The following is a 16,278-nucleotide window of genomic DNA, read 5'->3' as shown; positions in this document are numbered from 1 at the left end:
ATAATTTAAAAATTTTTATTTATCTGCCCTTAAAAAAAATTAGGAACACCCTTAAAAGAAATTAGGAAGACTCTCAAAATTTTTTTATGCCAATAAAATTAAATTTTGGTGGATTATTTGTTCTACTTTCAAGCAAAAAGAAAAAGCTCAAAAAAAATTTTGAACTAAAATAAAAAAAAAATAAAAAAATTGTAACAGAGCAAAGCCCACCCAAGGAAAAAAAGCCCAACATCAATCCTAAACAAAACTAACCCCAATTAAATTTTTAAATCAAAATAATTATTAACTAAATACCCAACCGGCCCAACCCAAACAAATTCTCAAAAAAAAAACCAACCCGCGTCTACTGATTAATCAAATGGTAAAGCAAAAACTAAAATCGGAAACCTAACCTAAAGAACAAAACCTCATCAATGACAACGACCAACGGACCAAGCACATCGGCGCGATGGCTCCTCTGTCTGAAACTCAAGCAACAGAGCACACATCGCATCAGACCTCAAACTCGAGCAACAAAGCACATCAGGCATTAGAGATCGGAGATCGGTCCGATCGGATCAGAGCTTGCAACGCTTGGTCTCGAGTCCTTCCTTGCCTCGACGTGCTACTGCAGCTCGCGGCGCTGCCCCTTAGGCCTCCCATTCAGGTATTTAAGTTCTTTACATTTTACTTCTCTCTGTTTTTCTCTCTTACATCTTTGGGTTTGCTGTGGACTGTGGTTTGAGAGAGAGAGAGCTCTTTCTCTTTGAACTGAAATGAGACTCTCTCTCTCTCTCTCTCTCTCTCTCTCTCTCTCTCTCTCAGAACTATAATTAGCTTGGTTTTACAGCTTTACTTTATAACTTTATAATTATTTGACCCTGTTTTGACTTTATCCGTTGGTGTGTTGGTGAGTTTGTCTTTTAGTGTATTGTGAATTTGTCTGATTGGCTCCTCTTGTGACTCTTGTCTGTGGGGGGTCGTGCGGTGAGATATTTGAATTAGAGAAGTAAAAGCACGCAGAGGCAGACACCAATACATTATAAAAGACAAAATTAAATTATGTTAGACATTAGGTAGTGGGTAGTAGATGATGCACATGAGGTGTGTTCTAGTGTATGCTAATGCACAGTAGGGTGTGTGCTAGACTACTAGTAGTTAGTAAAAAAAAATAATGAAGCAACTAAACAATAATAATTAATAATTTAATTAACTAATACATTATAAAAGATAAACAAATTAAATTATGTTAAGTTAAACAACAATTAATAATTTTATAATTAATGAAACCACAATTCAACAAATTATAGTTTATAGAAGACAAACTATTTGAGTAATTTATACCTTTTAAGAAAAAGGTTGGAAAAAATTCCTGGAACCATCGCTTTCTACCACTGTCCGACTTTACTGGAGCTTTGGAGCAAAGCCCCTCTATGCAATCACAATAGCTTACGTCAAGTGGCATAGTTTATTGACGTACTGGGTTGTATTTTTACAAAAAATAGGGACTTGGCTGTCTTATCCATTGTAATTTGGGCGAAAAGCCACAGTTTCTCTCGACCAATTGCTACTCCAAGTTAAGGAACGATTGCGTGACTTTGCTCTCCATAATTCTTCGACTATTACACCGGTGGGACGACCACCCACCTGCTGGCAACCTCCGAACATAGCCCAATACAAGGTAAACTTTGACGCTTAATTCAACTCAGAAAACTGTGCTGGTCTGGGCGTGGTTATTCGCAACGACATGGGACAAGTTATGGTTTCTCTCTCTCTCAAAAAACTACTCTCCCTTTCGCAGCCATTGAAGTAGAAGCTATGGCAGCTAGGAGAGCTCTAAAGTTGGCTTTGGAGACAGGTATTGATCGGGTGATCTTGGAAGGCGATTTGCAAATACTCATCACAGCTCTTGAAACCAGCTCTCACTCTTTGTCCCACTTCGGCCATATAGCAAAAGACACAGTACCCTGCCTGTTTTTAGGAATATATTATTCCCATGTACATAGGCATTGTATCATTGTAACACACTCGCCTAGCCATTTCTATTTTTTAATTGCATGTCTGGGTGGAAGATGTACCACCAGATTTGTAATACATACTAATTTTAAATGGAAATCAAGTTTAAAACAGTTAAAAAAAATACATATTAAAAAAAACAGTTATGGTTTATTTCTAAAAATTTATCATTTTTATTTGTTTGAATTTCTTTTTTCAAAATCTCACATTCATCTTTTTTTTTTTTTTTTTTAAACTAATTAAACAAACGTACAATCTCACAATCATTCACCTAGCGTCTCCCACTTTTTTCCAAAGCCATTTTGTAAATCAATACGTACTACTTAAAGCATTTTCTTTTGAAATAACAAAGTGCTCACCTCCTCCTCTTTTTAGAAAAATAAAAAAAAAATGCACTGAATTTGTTTTTTGTTCATGCAAATTTTTTTGCTAGAGCCATTTTGTGATAGAGCTACACAATCAACACTACGGGAAAGGAAGGCATGTATCAGTAAACCTAAAATTTTGTAGTCATTAAATTGATTCTTAAGGTTCATTAAATTTTGGTTGACATACTGTTCATCTCATCTTCTTTATAGACAATTTTTTTTTTCCGAATATGCACTGTAATTGTATAGTTATCTTAATAAAAAAAAAAAACTATATGGTTAAATTTTTATTTTTATTTTTGATAAAACTATATGGTTAAATTGATTCTTAGCGTCCGTTTGACATAATTAATTTTGTCAACTTATTTTATTATTCAGCTTATTTTTGCTACTATTCATGGACACTTTTTGTACTATTTATGAGTTTCACTGTACTATTTCAGCTAATTTTTACTTTTATTTATCGTACTTTTAGTAAAAAGTTTTCGATTTTAACAAAATAAACGTATCACAAACTGACCCTTAGTGTTCATGCTAGACTTTTTTTTTTCTTTTGAGAAAGTGTTCATGCTAGACTTGATTATTAGTTTCAAGCAAAAAAATCCTCATTGCACCCACAAAGCGCATATGATAAAATATATATTATATAATGAAGTTTGGGTAAAAATAAAATAAAAAAATAAAAAATAGGAAATAGTAAAGTAGGGTTATATAAAAGGTTTTAAACTTGAAAACCGCATATACGTTTATTGTGGGGACCTATTTTACTAATAAAGATCCACGGCAATATATATCCAAATCTCGCACTGTCGTACAGTTCGAACTCCGAATGGGTGAACAGAAGACACAATCTGTGTAGGAAGAAAATACAATCCGAAAAAGTCATATAATCTGTGTACAATTATAAAGGATTCGCTTTTCTCTGCAGTGAAGGGTGATGCATAATTTCTCTTCTAATTACTTCCATTCATCTTATAAATTTTTGTTCTTTTTGCTATTCTCTAATCTCGGCTATGGTTTGAATATTTTCTTTGCATTGTAGATACATTGTATTATATCTGAATCCTTCAACAACAACAACAACAACAAAAATGGCGAAGACAGTAACAGTGCAGCCCAGCTATGAATCTCCACTACTCAAGGCTAATCATTCTCCAAATCAAAAACTATTAAAAGTTAGTTTTTTTTTTCCTTTAGTTTTTTTTTTTTACCCTTAACTAGTAAGCACTTTACCCACTACTATTAGAATTTGGGTAAAACTTGGATACACTATAGGTGCAGTATCCAATTAAATTCTAACACATGATTATGTTGAATTTGGTACGTGTTTTATTGGTCAATGCAACCATGTGTTTGAATTCAATTATGCAATGTACCTAAGTTTTGCTACTTAAAGAAACTTGTACTTTTTTAAAACTAAAAGACAACTTTTCGAATGATTTTCCTTAAAAAGTTGGATTTTCTACCCATGGCCAACATTAACTTATTGAATTTAGTTGTTCTTGGAAAAGATAACACTGTTAGTATTTTATTGGTCAATGCAGCCATGTGTTTGAATCCAATTAGGGAACCTAATGTAATTCATCTAAAGAATTGTACCTAAATTTTTCCCTTAAAATTTTCATCCAATTGATGGAAAATTCAATTTTTTTAAAAAAAGAAGAAGATGTGATCTTACCAATAATTAAGGGGAAACATTTTCTTAGTTTTGTAGTATGGAGAGACATTTCAACTGCATCATAGTCTAGGGAAGTGCAATTTACCGTAATTTTATTTTTCTCTTTATCTTGCAGTTTTCGTTTGTGCTATTAGTTTGATCAAGTAATATTGGGATAATTGTCTTAAATTTGATTAAAGTAGCCAAAAAAAGTTATTGTTTTGCTAACACATGTTTAAATTTTTAGTGTAACAAGAAAAACGATTTCCCCGAGGATCTATTTGGTAAATTGCCAGATGAAATTCTAGTCTCCATTGTGTCACTATTGATATTGAAAGAAGCGGCGAGAACAAGTGTCCTCTCTCGTAGGTGGAGATATCTGTGGACATTTACCACTGGTAGCTTGGACTTTGATGATTCGTTGTTGTTATGGCTCATGGAATATAGAAAGGTCATAAAGTCTTATAGTGAAGAAAGCGATAGGTTTGTTAGATGGGTGAATGAAGTATTGAAATTGCATCGAGGTCCTACTATTGATGAATTCAAAGTTTGTTTTTCTGTGAATGAAAAGCACTTCAAATTGGACATTGAAAATTGGATAAGATTTTCGCTGAGAAAGAAAGTTAAGAGACTTGTACTAGACTTAGCTCATACAAGGGAATCTATTAGAGTTATCAGGCAATACACTCTTACTGATCAGTTTCTCCGTAGTTACCACCTTGATTCCCTGACAACTCTCTGTTTGAATAGTGTGCAAGTGACTGGAGAAGTTCTTGAGTATGTTTTATCTAATTGTCCATTTCTTGAAGTGTTACACGTGGAAGCCACAGAGTTTCTTGTGAATTTAAAGCCTTCTGGCCCTTTGCTCAAGTTAAAGCACTTAGAGATAATACACTGTTTTAAACTTGAAAATTTTGAGATTTCTGCTTTAAATCTTGTATCATTTAAATATTACGGGCATGTAGCAAGGATTCTTCTAGGGGATGTTCCTAATATTGTTGAGGCATCCTATTCACTTGCATACGCTTGCTCTTTAGTAACAAATTGCAGCCAGATTCCAAGTTATCTCTTTCAAGTGGAGACACTTTCTCTAGACCTGTCTTTGAGGGTTAGTACTTGAAAACATTTTATGTTTGTTTACAGTGTGCCCTTTTTTCTCCCTTGCAGCAAAGATTGTTAATGCTTTTTTTTTCAACTGTTCAGTTATTTGAGGATACCCCCAGATTTCCCATATTCAGGAATCTCAGGCAGCTGACACTGACTTTAGTGGCATCTGGTGTCGAACCTCTCCGTTGTTGCACTTCTGTATTAGAGGCGTCTCCTTTTTTGCATAGATTTGTGGTGAAGGTAAATACTATTTTCCTTTGTTCATTTTAATTTGCAGAATACAAGTAATTATTTTTTATATTTTTGTAATGCATAAGCTGCTTTAATCACTTGAACTTATGCATTAATGGCACTTTTCCTTCCACTTATAAATGATTCTAAGGTTTGTAGTTGTGAATGTCTAGCATGTAACCACATAAATTGTGGTTATTTAAACACAAACACACATACACACACACACACAATTATTCTATCTAAGAATGCATCCTTGAAACTTCTTTTTTGTCCTCCTTCTATGCACTCTTTAGTAATCTTTTGTTATTTTATTTAAAAATGAAGCAATAAAATCAATCTGGTTGGCACATGGTATGGACGTGATATCTCTCTTTCTAAACATGCTTCATAGTTAGGATTAGACATTGCACATGCTGGCATGAATAGGAATTCAAGCACGCCATTCCTGTTGGAATCTTGATGAATTTTGTCAGTATGGCCCAAATGTTCAACTATGCTTTAAGGAGTAAAGAATAAAAAAGTTGTTTGCTTATATATTTATATCACCATGATCTATAACTGATTGCACCTAGTCTTGTGTTAGTCAATCATTCTGTTGATACTAACACTAGGTGGAGTTTAATATAATTGGAGACTCTAAACGAATTGATGCTGAAATTAGATGGTGCATGAACACATTCTTGGTATGTGATGGTTTTTTTCTTGGTAATATGATTAAATAAAGATTGGTTTATTGTCAATCAAGATGAGAAATGAAATAAACTTATAAAAAAAAAGGTGATAAATGACATAAGTGGAGATGAAATATTTTCTCCTAATCTATCACCTTGAAATATGTTTTATGTGCACCACACTAATTAGAACAATAAACCTGTTAATTTTGGAATACTGTGATATTAATTATGGCCAATGAAAGAATGGCCAAAGGTCTTAGGGTTTCCTTAAATGTGTTTGCAATTATAGTTATTTGCAATGATTGTTGTGCCAATCCTTAAGTAGTATAAAATTTGGTTTTCGTAATCGATTCCAAAGTTTTAAGTGTGAAAGTGGAGGCAAGTTTGAGACTGAAGAGTGAAACCTAAGTCATATCTCTGTCATCTGGCAGGATGACCATTTGTAGGAATATCCTTGCCCTTAACTTCCATGGTTAACCTTTTCTTCAACCCCCTTATGTTCCTGCTAAGTTTTGGTTTCAGAATTAGATTTTAGTACCAACCCATGCAGGCTAAATATCAATTTACATATCAATACATTCCAAAAGATGGTTTAATTTTAATGTGGGTCCAAAATCAACACGACCTGGAGAGCTCCTTGAATCAATTGAAAACTTTTTTTGCTTGTACTCTTTTTGATTGGTCCTGGATTTGGAGTTTCACACATTGTTCTTCTATTTTAGAGTTTCAAGTTTCTCTTAGATTTTTATTTTGAGAATTCCATGCTTTTTTGACACTTTGTGTTCATTCTGGTGAACATAAAGTTTATCTGATCATTAATAAGACTACATTACTTATTTAAATAATAAAAAAAGACTTATTTTTTATGATGAGGAAACCCTTGGTGCAATTGAGCAAATGCATGGGACTCTAGGTATGAGGCGTTGAGGGTCCTTTCTTCTTCTTCTTTAAAAAAAATAAATAAATAAATAGTCTTCATTTTTATTTTATATAAATCAAATAAGTACATTAACTTTTTTTAAAAGCAAATCTCCACCTAGTACACAATAAGTGTACTTGGATGGCATCAAAGTCAAGAAAAAGTACCACAATCAATAATAACAACAACCATGCCTTAGTCCCAACAATCAACAAATTAGTACAAGAATGACATGTTAAAACAGTCATCCATTCATACAAGGACTGAAAAAGGATCAAGATTAAGAGCCATTGTCTGTTAAGAACCTTCTCATACCCTGTTGGTGCGCTCTCTCCAAATATCCCACATAATGCATAAATGTTTGCACTCCAAATTTCACCAATGAGTGTTTAGCTAACCTTCCCTTCCAACACACCTGCAAATCAAATCTATTAGGCATAACCCACTACACCCCAAACGAATGTAGAGACCATTAATCTCTTGCATAATCGCAATGTAACACAAAATGATCAACAGTCTCTCCAGCCTTCTCGGATGTACAACGCCACTCCAGAACATTAATCTTATTTCTGCATAAGTTATCTATTGTTAGAGTTTTTGCAAATCTGCGGTCAAAGTAAAGAAGCTTCTTTGATAGGGACTTCAACCTTCCAAATGATTTTCCAGGGGAAAGATCGCATGCCTCCAGTATAAATCACTCTATAGAAAGATTTTTACCCCAAATAATCTGCTCATTGTAGGCCTGTACAGATCTGGTCTTCTACATCCCTCCTAATTTTTGTTGAATAAATGAGGTTCAGAAAATCTGTTAACATATCCATCTCCTAATCATGAATAGCTCTTATAAATGCAATATCACAATGCATGTTATCTGCATTTCAGTGTATATACACCTGCCAAATGCAAGTTATCTGCAGTCCATTGTAATAAAAAAAAATTATATTGTTTGAGTGCCTTCTGCAAATTAAACCATCACGTTCTTTTTTGATGGGCATTCATGGTTAAGAAAATTTTGATTTATGTATTTTATAACTACTGTAAGGTTAGATGTAGCCTAGTCAGACTGTAAAAGGTACCTATGATCATACATCACTTTCCTTCCCATAGGCAAACTGCAACTGGTTGGCACCTTAGATGTACAAATTGCACTGGCATAATGGCCTTTTTTTTTTATTGTCATCATATGCATATTTTTTCTTTCTGTTATGAAGTTAGTTAAGTTCATCAAGAAATAAGCTCAATTCAAAGTCTTATGCACCCCCCCCCCCCCCCTCTTCCCCAAAAAGAAGGGTCATTTTACCCATGCAATTCCATATAATTTTTAGCTTCTAATTTTGGTTGATGGCTTGTTAATAAATGTGTGTACTAGCATTGCATGGTATATTAACCCTTTTGTAATTAATCAACTTCGTTCTTGTGACAGTTGACTTATGTAGATGGCCCTGCAGGAGAGCTGAAGGTGCTGAAGGTTGAACATCCACATAAATTCCTCTCAGTGTTTGAATTGAGAGGTTTTCTTGGTTGTACAATTGATATGGAGCTTGCTCTGTACATACTCAGTAATGCTGTGTCACTGCAGAAGATAATTATCGATACCCGTGATCCATATGCAGAGGATATGTTTTGGGACGAAAGGGATCCTAGATTGAAAGAATGGGGTACTGCTCGTGCTAGGGAACTTGCAACAAGAGTCCCACCTTGGGTGGAATTAATGTTATTGTAGAGCTAGCATTGTATACTAGTATGTGACGGCTTGGCCGAGTGTTGTATGGAAGAGTTTTAAGTTTAGATTTTCTGTTTAGTAACTTTAGTTGCAGTGAGTTCATGCACATCAAGCTTTATTACAGTCTAATATAAATGTTGGGTAAAATACTGTCGGCACCCCTAAGGTTTGAGTTATTGCCAAATAGGTCTAAGATATTTAAAAAATAACCAATTTGGTTCTTAACCATACGCTCTTATACGAAAGAAAATGCTAAAACTACCATCAATATGTCATTTGTTTCTTTGTAATTTGAGATATTGCTTCGATCAAGGCACAAACTAAAAAGTTGACTTAAACTAATAAACCATTGAGTAAAACATTTTGTCAAATGGATTAAATTTAGGTACAATTAGGGGTGGCAAATGGGTTGGATGGGCAGGTTTTAGGTTGCGTGTGTAATTATCTATTTATCTATTTATAACCTGTTTATATATAAATTAAATACCTATTATTCACCCAACTTATTTAATTTAGTAACCTACCCATTTAATCCAATATGAGCAAAATACCTCTAAAACTAATTAAATTACACAAATACTCTTTTGACCTTCAGAATTACCGAAAACCCTTGGACATCCAAAATTACCAAAATATACCTAGAATGTCTAAAATTACTCAAAAACACTAAAAAGCCAAAACTTCCCAAGACAATAACATTTGATTAGTGATAAATAGTTTTTTTTTTCTTTTCCTAATGGGCAAATCAATAAGACAATTTTTTTTTTTTATCATTGTTATCGAGGAAATGAATGAATCACCATTATCCATTTACTACTCTTTTTATTTTTATTTTTTTATGCAAGATAGGAAGTTTACTCTAACCTAATCTAAGTACATATGTGTGTAAAGTTCCCTCTTGGAGACTTGAACTCTGACCCTTGTCTCCCACACTCCACAAGTACTTATACCTGTGGAGTGATCACCGCACAATGATTTTACTCTTTTTCTTGACTTTGGTTTAGTATAGTTTCTACATTTATAGACTTATCTCTCTCTCTCTCTCTCTCTCTCTCTCTCTCTCTCTCTCTCTTCCTTAATTTGAAGTCCTGACCTGTTTGGGTACTTGGAAAATGTATGGGAAAGAATCTAATTCAGTAGAAAAATCACATGAACTTAACTATGTAGTTGAATTCATTCTTAGTTGAGTGAGGGGAAAAAAAAAAAAAAAAAGCTAAAGAAAATCACCGGGTTAGGTTTGTATTTTGACGTTATGGAGAGAGACAAAGAGCTTGTGAATGTTTTTGATTTAGAAATTTAGATTTTCTATTATTTATTTAAATTTTAGATTTTAGATGTGTATTTATTGGGTATATCCATTAATACTCATATAGTTAAATTACCTAATGAGTTTTTTACTCATTTAACCCAAATATTCAAATGGGTTGGGTTAAGACTTATCCAAATTAGGTGGGTCATGGGTTGGTTCATGGATATCGATAAAATTTGTCACTGAAGGAAAAATTCTGGTTTTGTATCTCATACAAAACACATAGCGGAAGCAACGAACAAGAATCTATTTTATTCATGATTGATAACGTGCACAATGTAAATTTCAGAATTTAAGAACAAGATAGCATACCTTGATGTGGAGAAATTCAAAACAAAGATTAGAAGCACTTGGGAACACTTTTAATCTTCACTCCAATTCCACTTTACGCCCAAGATGTGTGGTCTCTCAATCAGTTTTTCAAAGGGAGAATGAAAGTGTGTCTCACACTCTGTCACACACCGTTTCTTATTTCTCTTTTCTAATCTCTTAAAAAAAATTATGTATGTTTCTCCCTTTATAACTAACTGATTATCTAATTGGGCTGGCCTATTGGGTTTTAGTGTGTGGCTTGAAGTGGGACCAAAATGAACCAATAAGACACTAGCTCCAATGGGCCTTGGGCTTTTCCGTCAACTCTTGACAAGTCCAAAGTTACCATTAATTATATTTAATACCACTATATAAATATAATTGCACTCTAGGCCTTATTAATAAATTATATTCCAAGACTTTATTATACACGTAACCCCTTCATAAAATATTCGTAGTAACACAAAGTCATGAATGTAGACTGCCACTTTGTAAATTACTACATCTTATCCTTGAGTACCCAGTTTAATCCTTTAAAGTTATTCATTATATATTTATGAAATCCAATTTCATAAATATATACTTTAGCAATTTCTTACTAAAGTGGTTAGGCCTAACTCTTTGAATAACTGAAACCATTAAACTTATCTCAAGGGAATATTTTATATCTCCATCAAGAGATTATAAATTCCATCTTGAGAATATATGTTCCATCAACACTAAATGTGGCTGCCCAACATACTGAGGTTTTGACCGTCACTTCAGATGTCACTCCTGATATATCAAAGCAACCTACACTTCATGATCAGGTCCACTATTCTCTCAGGATTAAGAGTTCATGCAAATAGAAGTCGTGAGATTTATTATTCATTTTACAGTCATTAGGAGAATAATAAATCTCACAACGGTCCTGTTCAATATGTTTTAACTCTTAAAACATATCAACATATCAACTAGAAGTCTCCACTTCCATGATCAAGACAAATCATCTTAGTTGACACGTTATAGTCTTCGTAGATGAAATGCTCAATTTCATCACCGACTACGAACTATAAATTCTGAGTTTACAAAGAATTTGTGATTTACATCTTCTGTGACTTTTCACATAAATCACATACAATGCATCTCATGGACTATATGATAATGTCTCATATTCATGTTACCATTATTTTAGATAATAATATTGTTTAAAAACTGAAAATATATATTTAAACACATATACCAAACATGTCATTATTGTCTCTCAAAACTTTCATGGTTGCCCATTTCCTTTCTATTTTATATTTTTGGCGTAAATGCACTTTTGATCCCTACATTTTGGGGTTATTTCTATTTTGGTCCCTACATTTTTATTTCACCACTTTTAGTCCCTAAATCAATTAACACGTTCCATTTTGGTCCTTGCCGTTACTCACTTAACAAAAATTGTTGATGTGACAAACAGGGTCCACTATTGGCACATTAAATACCGATGTGGCCAATAAAATAATATTAAAAATGTCACGTCAGCTTTTAAATTAAAAAAATTATTTATTAATTTTAACTAATAAAAAAATTAAAAACAGATGGTTTAAAAAAGAAATTAAATTAATTATATTAAAAAAAATTCTTTATATTATGTTCTTCCCAAACATAAAACCCACAAAACTCAAATCATCCTTTTTCAGATCTAAGGGTAGAGGAAATCAAACCCTCCTCCATACAAACATCAAACCCACAAAACTCAAATCATCCTTTTTCAGATCTAGGGGTAGAGGAAAGGAATCAAGCTCGCGATCGGAGCCTTCTTCGGAGATGGAATCATTGCAGGGCGGCGGAGGCCGCGGCGAATTGAAGTGCAAAATCCTGTTGTGGAGTTGTTCTTGTTGCGAGTAAGGACTATGAGTCTGTCTAGGGCTTATCACAGTGGTTTGTGGAGGCTCGCGGAGCTTGGAGTCGATGATATCTACGTCTCTGGCTCCGACTCTAGAACCGGCAATTGCGGTGGCGACGGTGGCCGAGGAAGTGTAGTTGGAATTAGTGATGACGGAGCGTAAGCGGTGGGGCGAAGGAACGTAAACGGCGCCGTAGGAAGAGTGAGGTCGATCCTTCATTGCGAGGGTTTTATGGTTTTGAAGTGGAAGAGAATTGTGAAGGTGAAGAAGAAGAAAAGGTGAAGGAGAGGAAGAGAGCATGCCAGGTTGAGAACTGAGGAGAACAGGGTCGTTTGAAGTAGTAGTTTTTTGGTTGGTGATTCAGCTAGGTGGTTGCGTTTGGTGATTCAGTTAGACTTTTTCAAAACTGGTTTTGATGTTTGTATTTGGTGATTCAGTTCTCGTTTGTGTTCTTTGGGTTTTTTTGAATCTTTGAACATCTTTGTATTTTGTAAATTTGTGACCTTTGATTTTACTTGTTCCGTGTTCGCATGTTCTTGATTTTTTTTAATTTTCTCGGTAACCAAACATATTATTTGAGGAAGAATATGAATATGTTCTTCATGATGACTGGGAAGAACATAATGTAATTTTTTTTAATTTAATTTCTATTTTAAACCATCTGTTTTTAATTTTTTTTATTAATTAAAATTAATAAATTCTTTTTTTAATTTACAAGTTGACGTGGCATTTTTAATATTATTTTATTGGCCACGTCAGCAATTTCTATTAAATGAGTAACAGTAAGGACCAAAATAAAACGTGTTAATTGATTTAGGGACTAAAAGTGATGAAGTAAGAATGTAAGGACCAGAATAGAAATGATCTCTAAATATAAGGATCAAAAGTACATTTATGCTTATATTTTTATTTTTACCTCATTAATATTCAAAAAAAAAAAAAAAGAGCGCCACTTTCTATTTTCTAATGAATGTTCATATTATGTTCCTCAGACCGCCGTTCACCACTGGCCTCATCTCTCTCTTCTTTTCATTTTTTCACCAATAAGGCCGAATTCATAGCCTCGCTCGCTACTTCGCCGTTGATCACCACCACGACAAACGGAGGTGAATCTTGGTTTATCCACTGCTAACTTCTAGCTTGAGAAAGAAATTGTGGTTTGTCGTGAAATTTCTTTGTGTTCTTGGGTCTTGGCTTTGTGGGTTTGCATGTGTTTTTAGGTTTATAGGTTTGGCGGTGATTGGGTTCAGCGGGTGATGTTGTGCTCAAAAGGGTATGATCTTTGGTGGTTTTAGGTGATTGGTTGCATGAGTTGTTTGGGTTTGTGATCGGTGGCACTTTGGTGGTGAATGCCAGTGGTCATGGTGTTGAAGACTTGAAGCCTTGAAGGTGGCACCGTGGGTCTGTGATGGTGTTTCTAGGGAATGGAGAACAAAATATATATATATATAAGGGAGAGAGGGAAAGTAATATTTAATTAAAGCAGATAAATAAATATTGAGATTGATCCACTTTTTATTTGTTAAAATATTGAAAGATGAGTTTTTATGGTTAGTTTAACTAAAATTTAGTCGAGTTTGTTGTGAATGCTTTAAGGCCAAGAAAGTGAGAAACCAATTAGATTGACAGGATTTGAGCCTAAATTATTTGTCTCACGACAAAAACTTTTGTCAATTGAGTTAACCACCTTTTAAAGCTTTATTAGTGTGAGGATTGGTTAAAATGTGTGTTGGGTTTATTGGGGGTGGCTGAATTATTGTTGGGTTATTAAAGGTCTTTTAAGGATTTGAACCATTATGAATGCTTGCTTTAAGCCTTGTTATTATACACTAACTCAAGGGTTATTAGTGTGAGGATTGGTTAAAAGGGGTGTTGGTTTATTGGGGTATTGCTGATTTTTTTTGCTATTTTTGGTTGAAATTATTGTTGGGTTATTAGAGTCGGATTTGTACCATTATGAATATTCTTTTTAAACTTATCATACAATAACTCTAGGGTTAAGGATTTGGGTTATTGGGGTGTTGCTGATATTTTGCTATTTTTGGTTGAAATTATTGTTGGGTTATTAGGGTTTTTTTATTATTATTTAAAAAACTTCTATTTTTCTTTCATTCGTTTTCTTTTTTGTTTAATTCAAGAATGTTTACTATTTTTTGTGTAATTTTGATATGATGGGCAAGGGTTTGATTAATAGATGGAACATAGACATTGGTTCAAGGTTAACTCAGTTGGATTGATTTATTGGGTTTATTCTTAAAACCATGATTATACCTTCTTTTTCTTTTTCTTTTTTTTAAAGAAGAATGACTATACATGTTTTTTCTTATATGATTTTTATCATTTTTAATTTATAGAATCAAATTCCAAATAAAATAAATAAATTTATTAACAAATGAATTAAGGATACATATTAAGGCGTATTAAACATTCAATAGGAGATTGATATGATCTGATGCAATCGGTGGATGATCAAGAGCTTGATTCTTGTAATTCAAAATACTTGTTTCAGTTGTCCCCTTTGTCTAACACTCAATGTCTTTTCCACAATAAAAATTGTTACTTCCTGTGTTGGTAGAGTTTTACATTACCTTCCACTGAATTTATTGCATCACTATCCACATTTCACTATTTCATGCAATGTTCTCTTTTTTAGGGAGCACAGTACTATTCAATTTATACCTGTTCTGCAAATAAATATTGAGATTGATGCAGCATTCTGTTTGTGTATATGTTTTTTATTTGATTGGTATTACAAATACTGTTATTTACTATTAATATCATCATTATTTTCAGGTGTTACTTGCTTATTGCTCATATGGCCGATGAGGAAAACTTGAAGCAAGAACTAATTGTAAGTTACTGAGAATTTATTTTTATTTTATATTTTTTATAAATTTTTGGTTGTATTCTTTTTATTCATTGTTCTTGGAAAATTAACTAGAGATTTGAAAATGAATGTTGACACCTGTTTGGTTTCTCTTTTAATGTCACAGGTAGTTGATAAAATGGTTGAGAAATTGTACGAATTCATTTACCGAAGATCCCCTTATTTGCACAATAGAAGAGCCCAACTTCTCCCAAGCATTGTAGATGGTAGGTTTCTTTAAAATTTGCCTTTTTATTGCCTTATTCATGTCCAGAACTCATTTTAACATATTTCTCTTTACAGAAGAGATGAAATATGTAATGACATGTCTGAGAAGTTGTGATCTGTATGAGCCAAGTGAGCATGAGTATGGTTGCGATAAGTGCAGGATTAGGGAAGGTAATTGTTAGAAATTAAAAATAACATTAAAGTAATCATTTTTTTTTTTTTGGGGGGCCTTAATACTAATGCAATTGATTTAAACAGATCGGAGAAGTCATTGGACAAGCAAGTGTGAACGAATTTATAACTTCAAAAGTTTGATGGAATCTGTTACAAGAATGAAGAAACATATCAGTTTGTGTGGTGCCGCTATAAAGAAGCTGAAGGCAAAGAAGTTAATTTGGAAAGCCAACCTTTGTAGGAGAGGAGTGAAAGGTTTGGTTATGGTGAGAAGAATGAAAGTTTTGGTGTCTAGATTTTCTGCTAAGCGGGCATATAAGGGGTTTGACACAGATAGGGAGGTTTGTCTGCTTATTATTCACTCTTATAGGTTTGGCCTATTACCTTATCGGTTTCACCCGTTTCGTATAAGGAGCATGTTTGAGTATGAGGTGCTACGACTAGCAAATAGAAGCTATTTCTATACTCAGTTTGTACTAGTGGATTGTCCTTCTAATGAACTCACCGTGTCAATAATTAAGCATGAGGCAATTAGAGTTACAACCGGAAGTGAGATGAGGTTAAAGCTCTTTGCACGTGATGAGAACTTACATGATCGATTTCCTAATGAAGTTAATCCTGACGACTTTTTCTTCCTTAGCGAACCAGATGACTAATTCTGGTTAGTGATCATTGAATTGATAGAACATGTTATAATATAATATTCATTTTACTGATATAATCATAGAGTACAATCTTACTCATTTTCTGAATATGTTGTAATGCATGTGCACTGCTCTTATTGTAGATTGCTGGGGGATTGTGTCAATTTACTGACTTGCATTGTGCGAGCATGGGA

General features: G+C 33.6%; 1 protein-coding gene across 1 annotated transcript; it reads left to right on the top strand.

Annotated features, from left to right (window-relative positions):
* The first annotated feature begins 3,167 nt into the window (after nt 1-3,167).
* LOC142631048 (F-box/LRR-repeat protein At3g58900-like) lies at nt 3,168-8,838 on the top strand. Its single transcript, XM_075805124.1, has 5 exons — nt 3,168-3,297; nt 3,406-3,538; nt 4,268-5,128; nt 5,224-5,367; nt 8,378-8,838. Exons 2-5 carry the CDS (start codon nt 3,455-3,457, stop codon nt 8,675-8,677), a joined length of 1,389 nt encoding a protein of 462 aa, XP_075661239.1. The 5' UTR covers nt 3,168-3,297; nt 3,406-3,454; the 3' UTR covers nt 8,678-8,838.
* The last annotated feature ends 7,440 nt before the right edge of the window (nt 8,839-16,278 follow it).

Source organism: Castanea sativa, chromosome 4 (assembly GCF_040712315.1).
Source record: "Castanea sativa cultivar Marrone di Chiusa Pesio chromosome 4, ASM4071231v1".
Taxonomy (NCBI): Eukaryota; Viridiplantae; Streptophyta; class Magnoliopsida; order Fagales; family Fagaceae; genus Castanea; species Castanea sativa.
The sequence above is the reverse complement of the archived record's forward strand: the minus strand, read 5'-3'. Positions and strand labels throughout refer to the sequence as shown.

Bases quoted from the DNA above. Each gene is read 5' to 3' on its own strand.
- LOC142631048 (XM_075805124.1), top strand. From the start codon at position 3,455: ATGGCGAAGACAGTAACAGTGCAGCCCAGCTATGAATCTCCACTACTC. The intron at 3,539-4,267 runs GTTAGTTTTTTT...TTAAATTTTTAG, and splicing joins CAAATCAAAAACTATTAAAA to TGTAACAAGAAAAACGATTT. The intron at 5,129-5,223 runs GTTAGTACTTGA...TCAACTGTTCAG, and splicing joins CTCTAGACCTGTCTTTGAGG to TTATTTGAGGATACCCCCAG.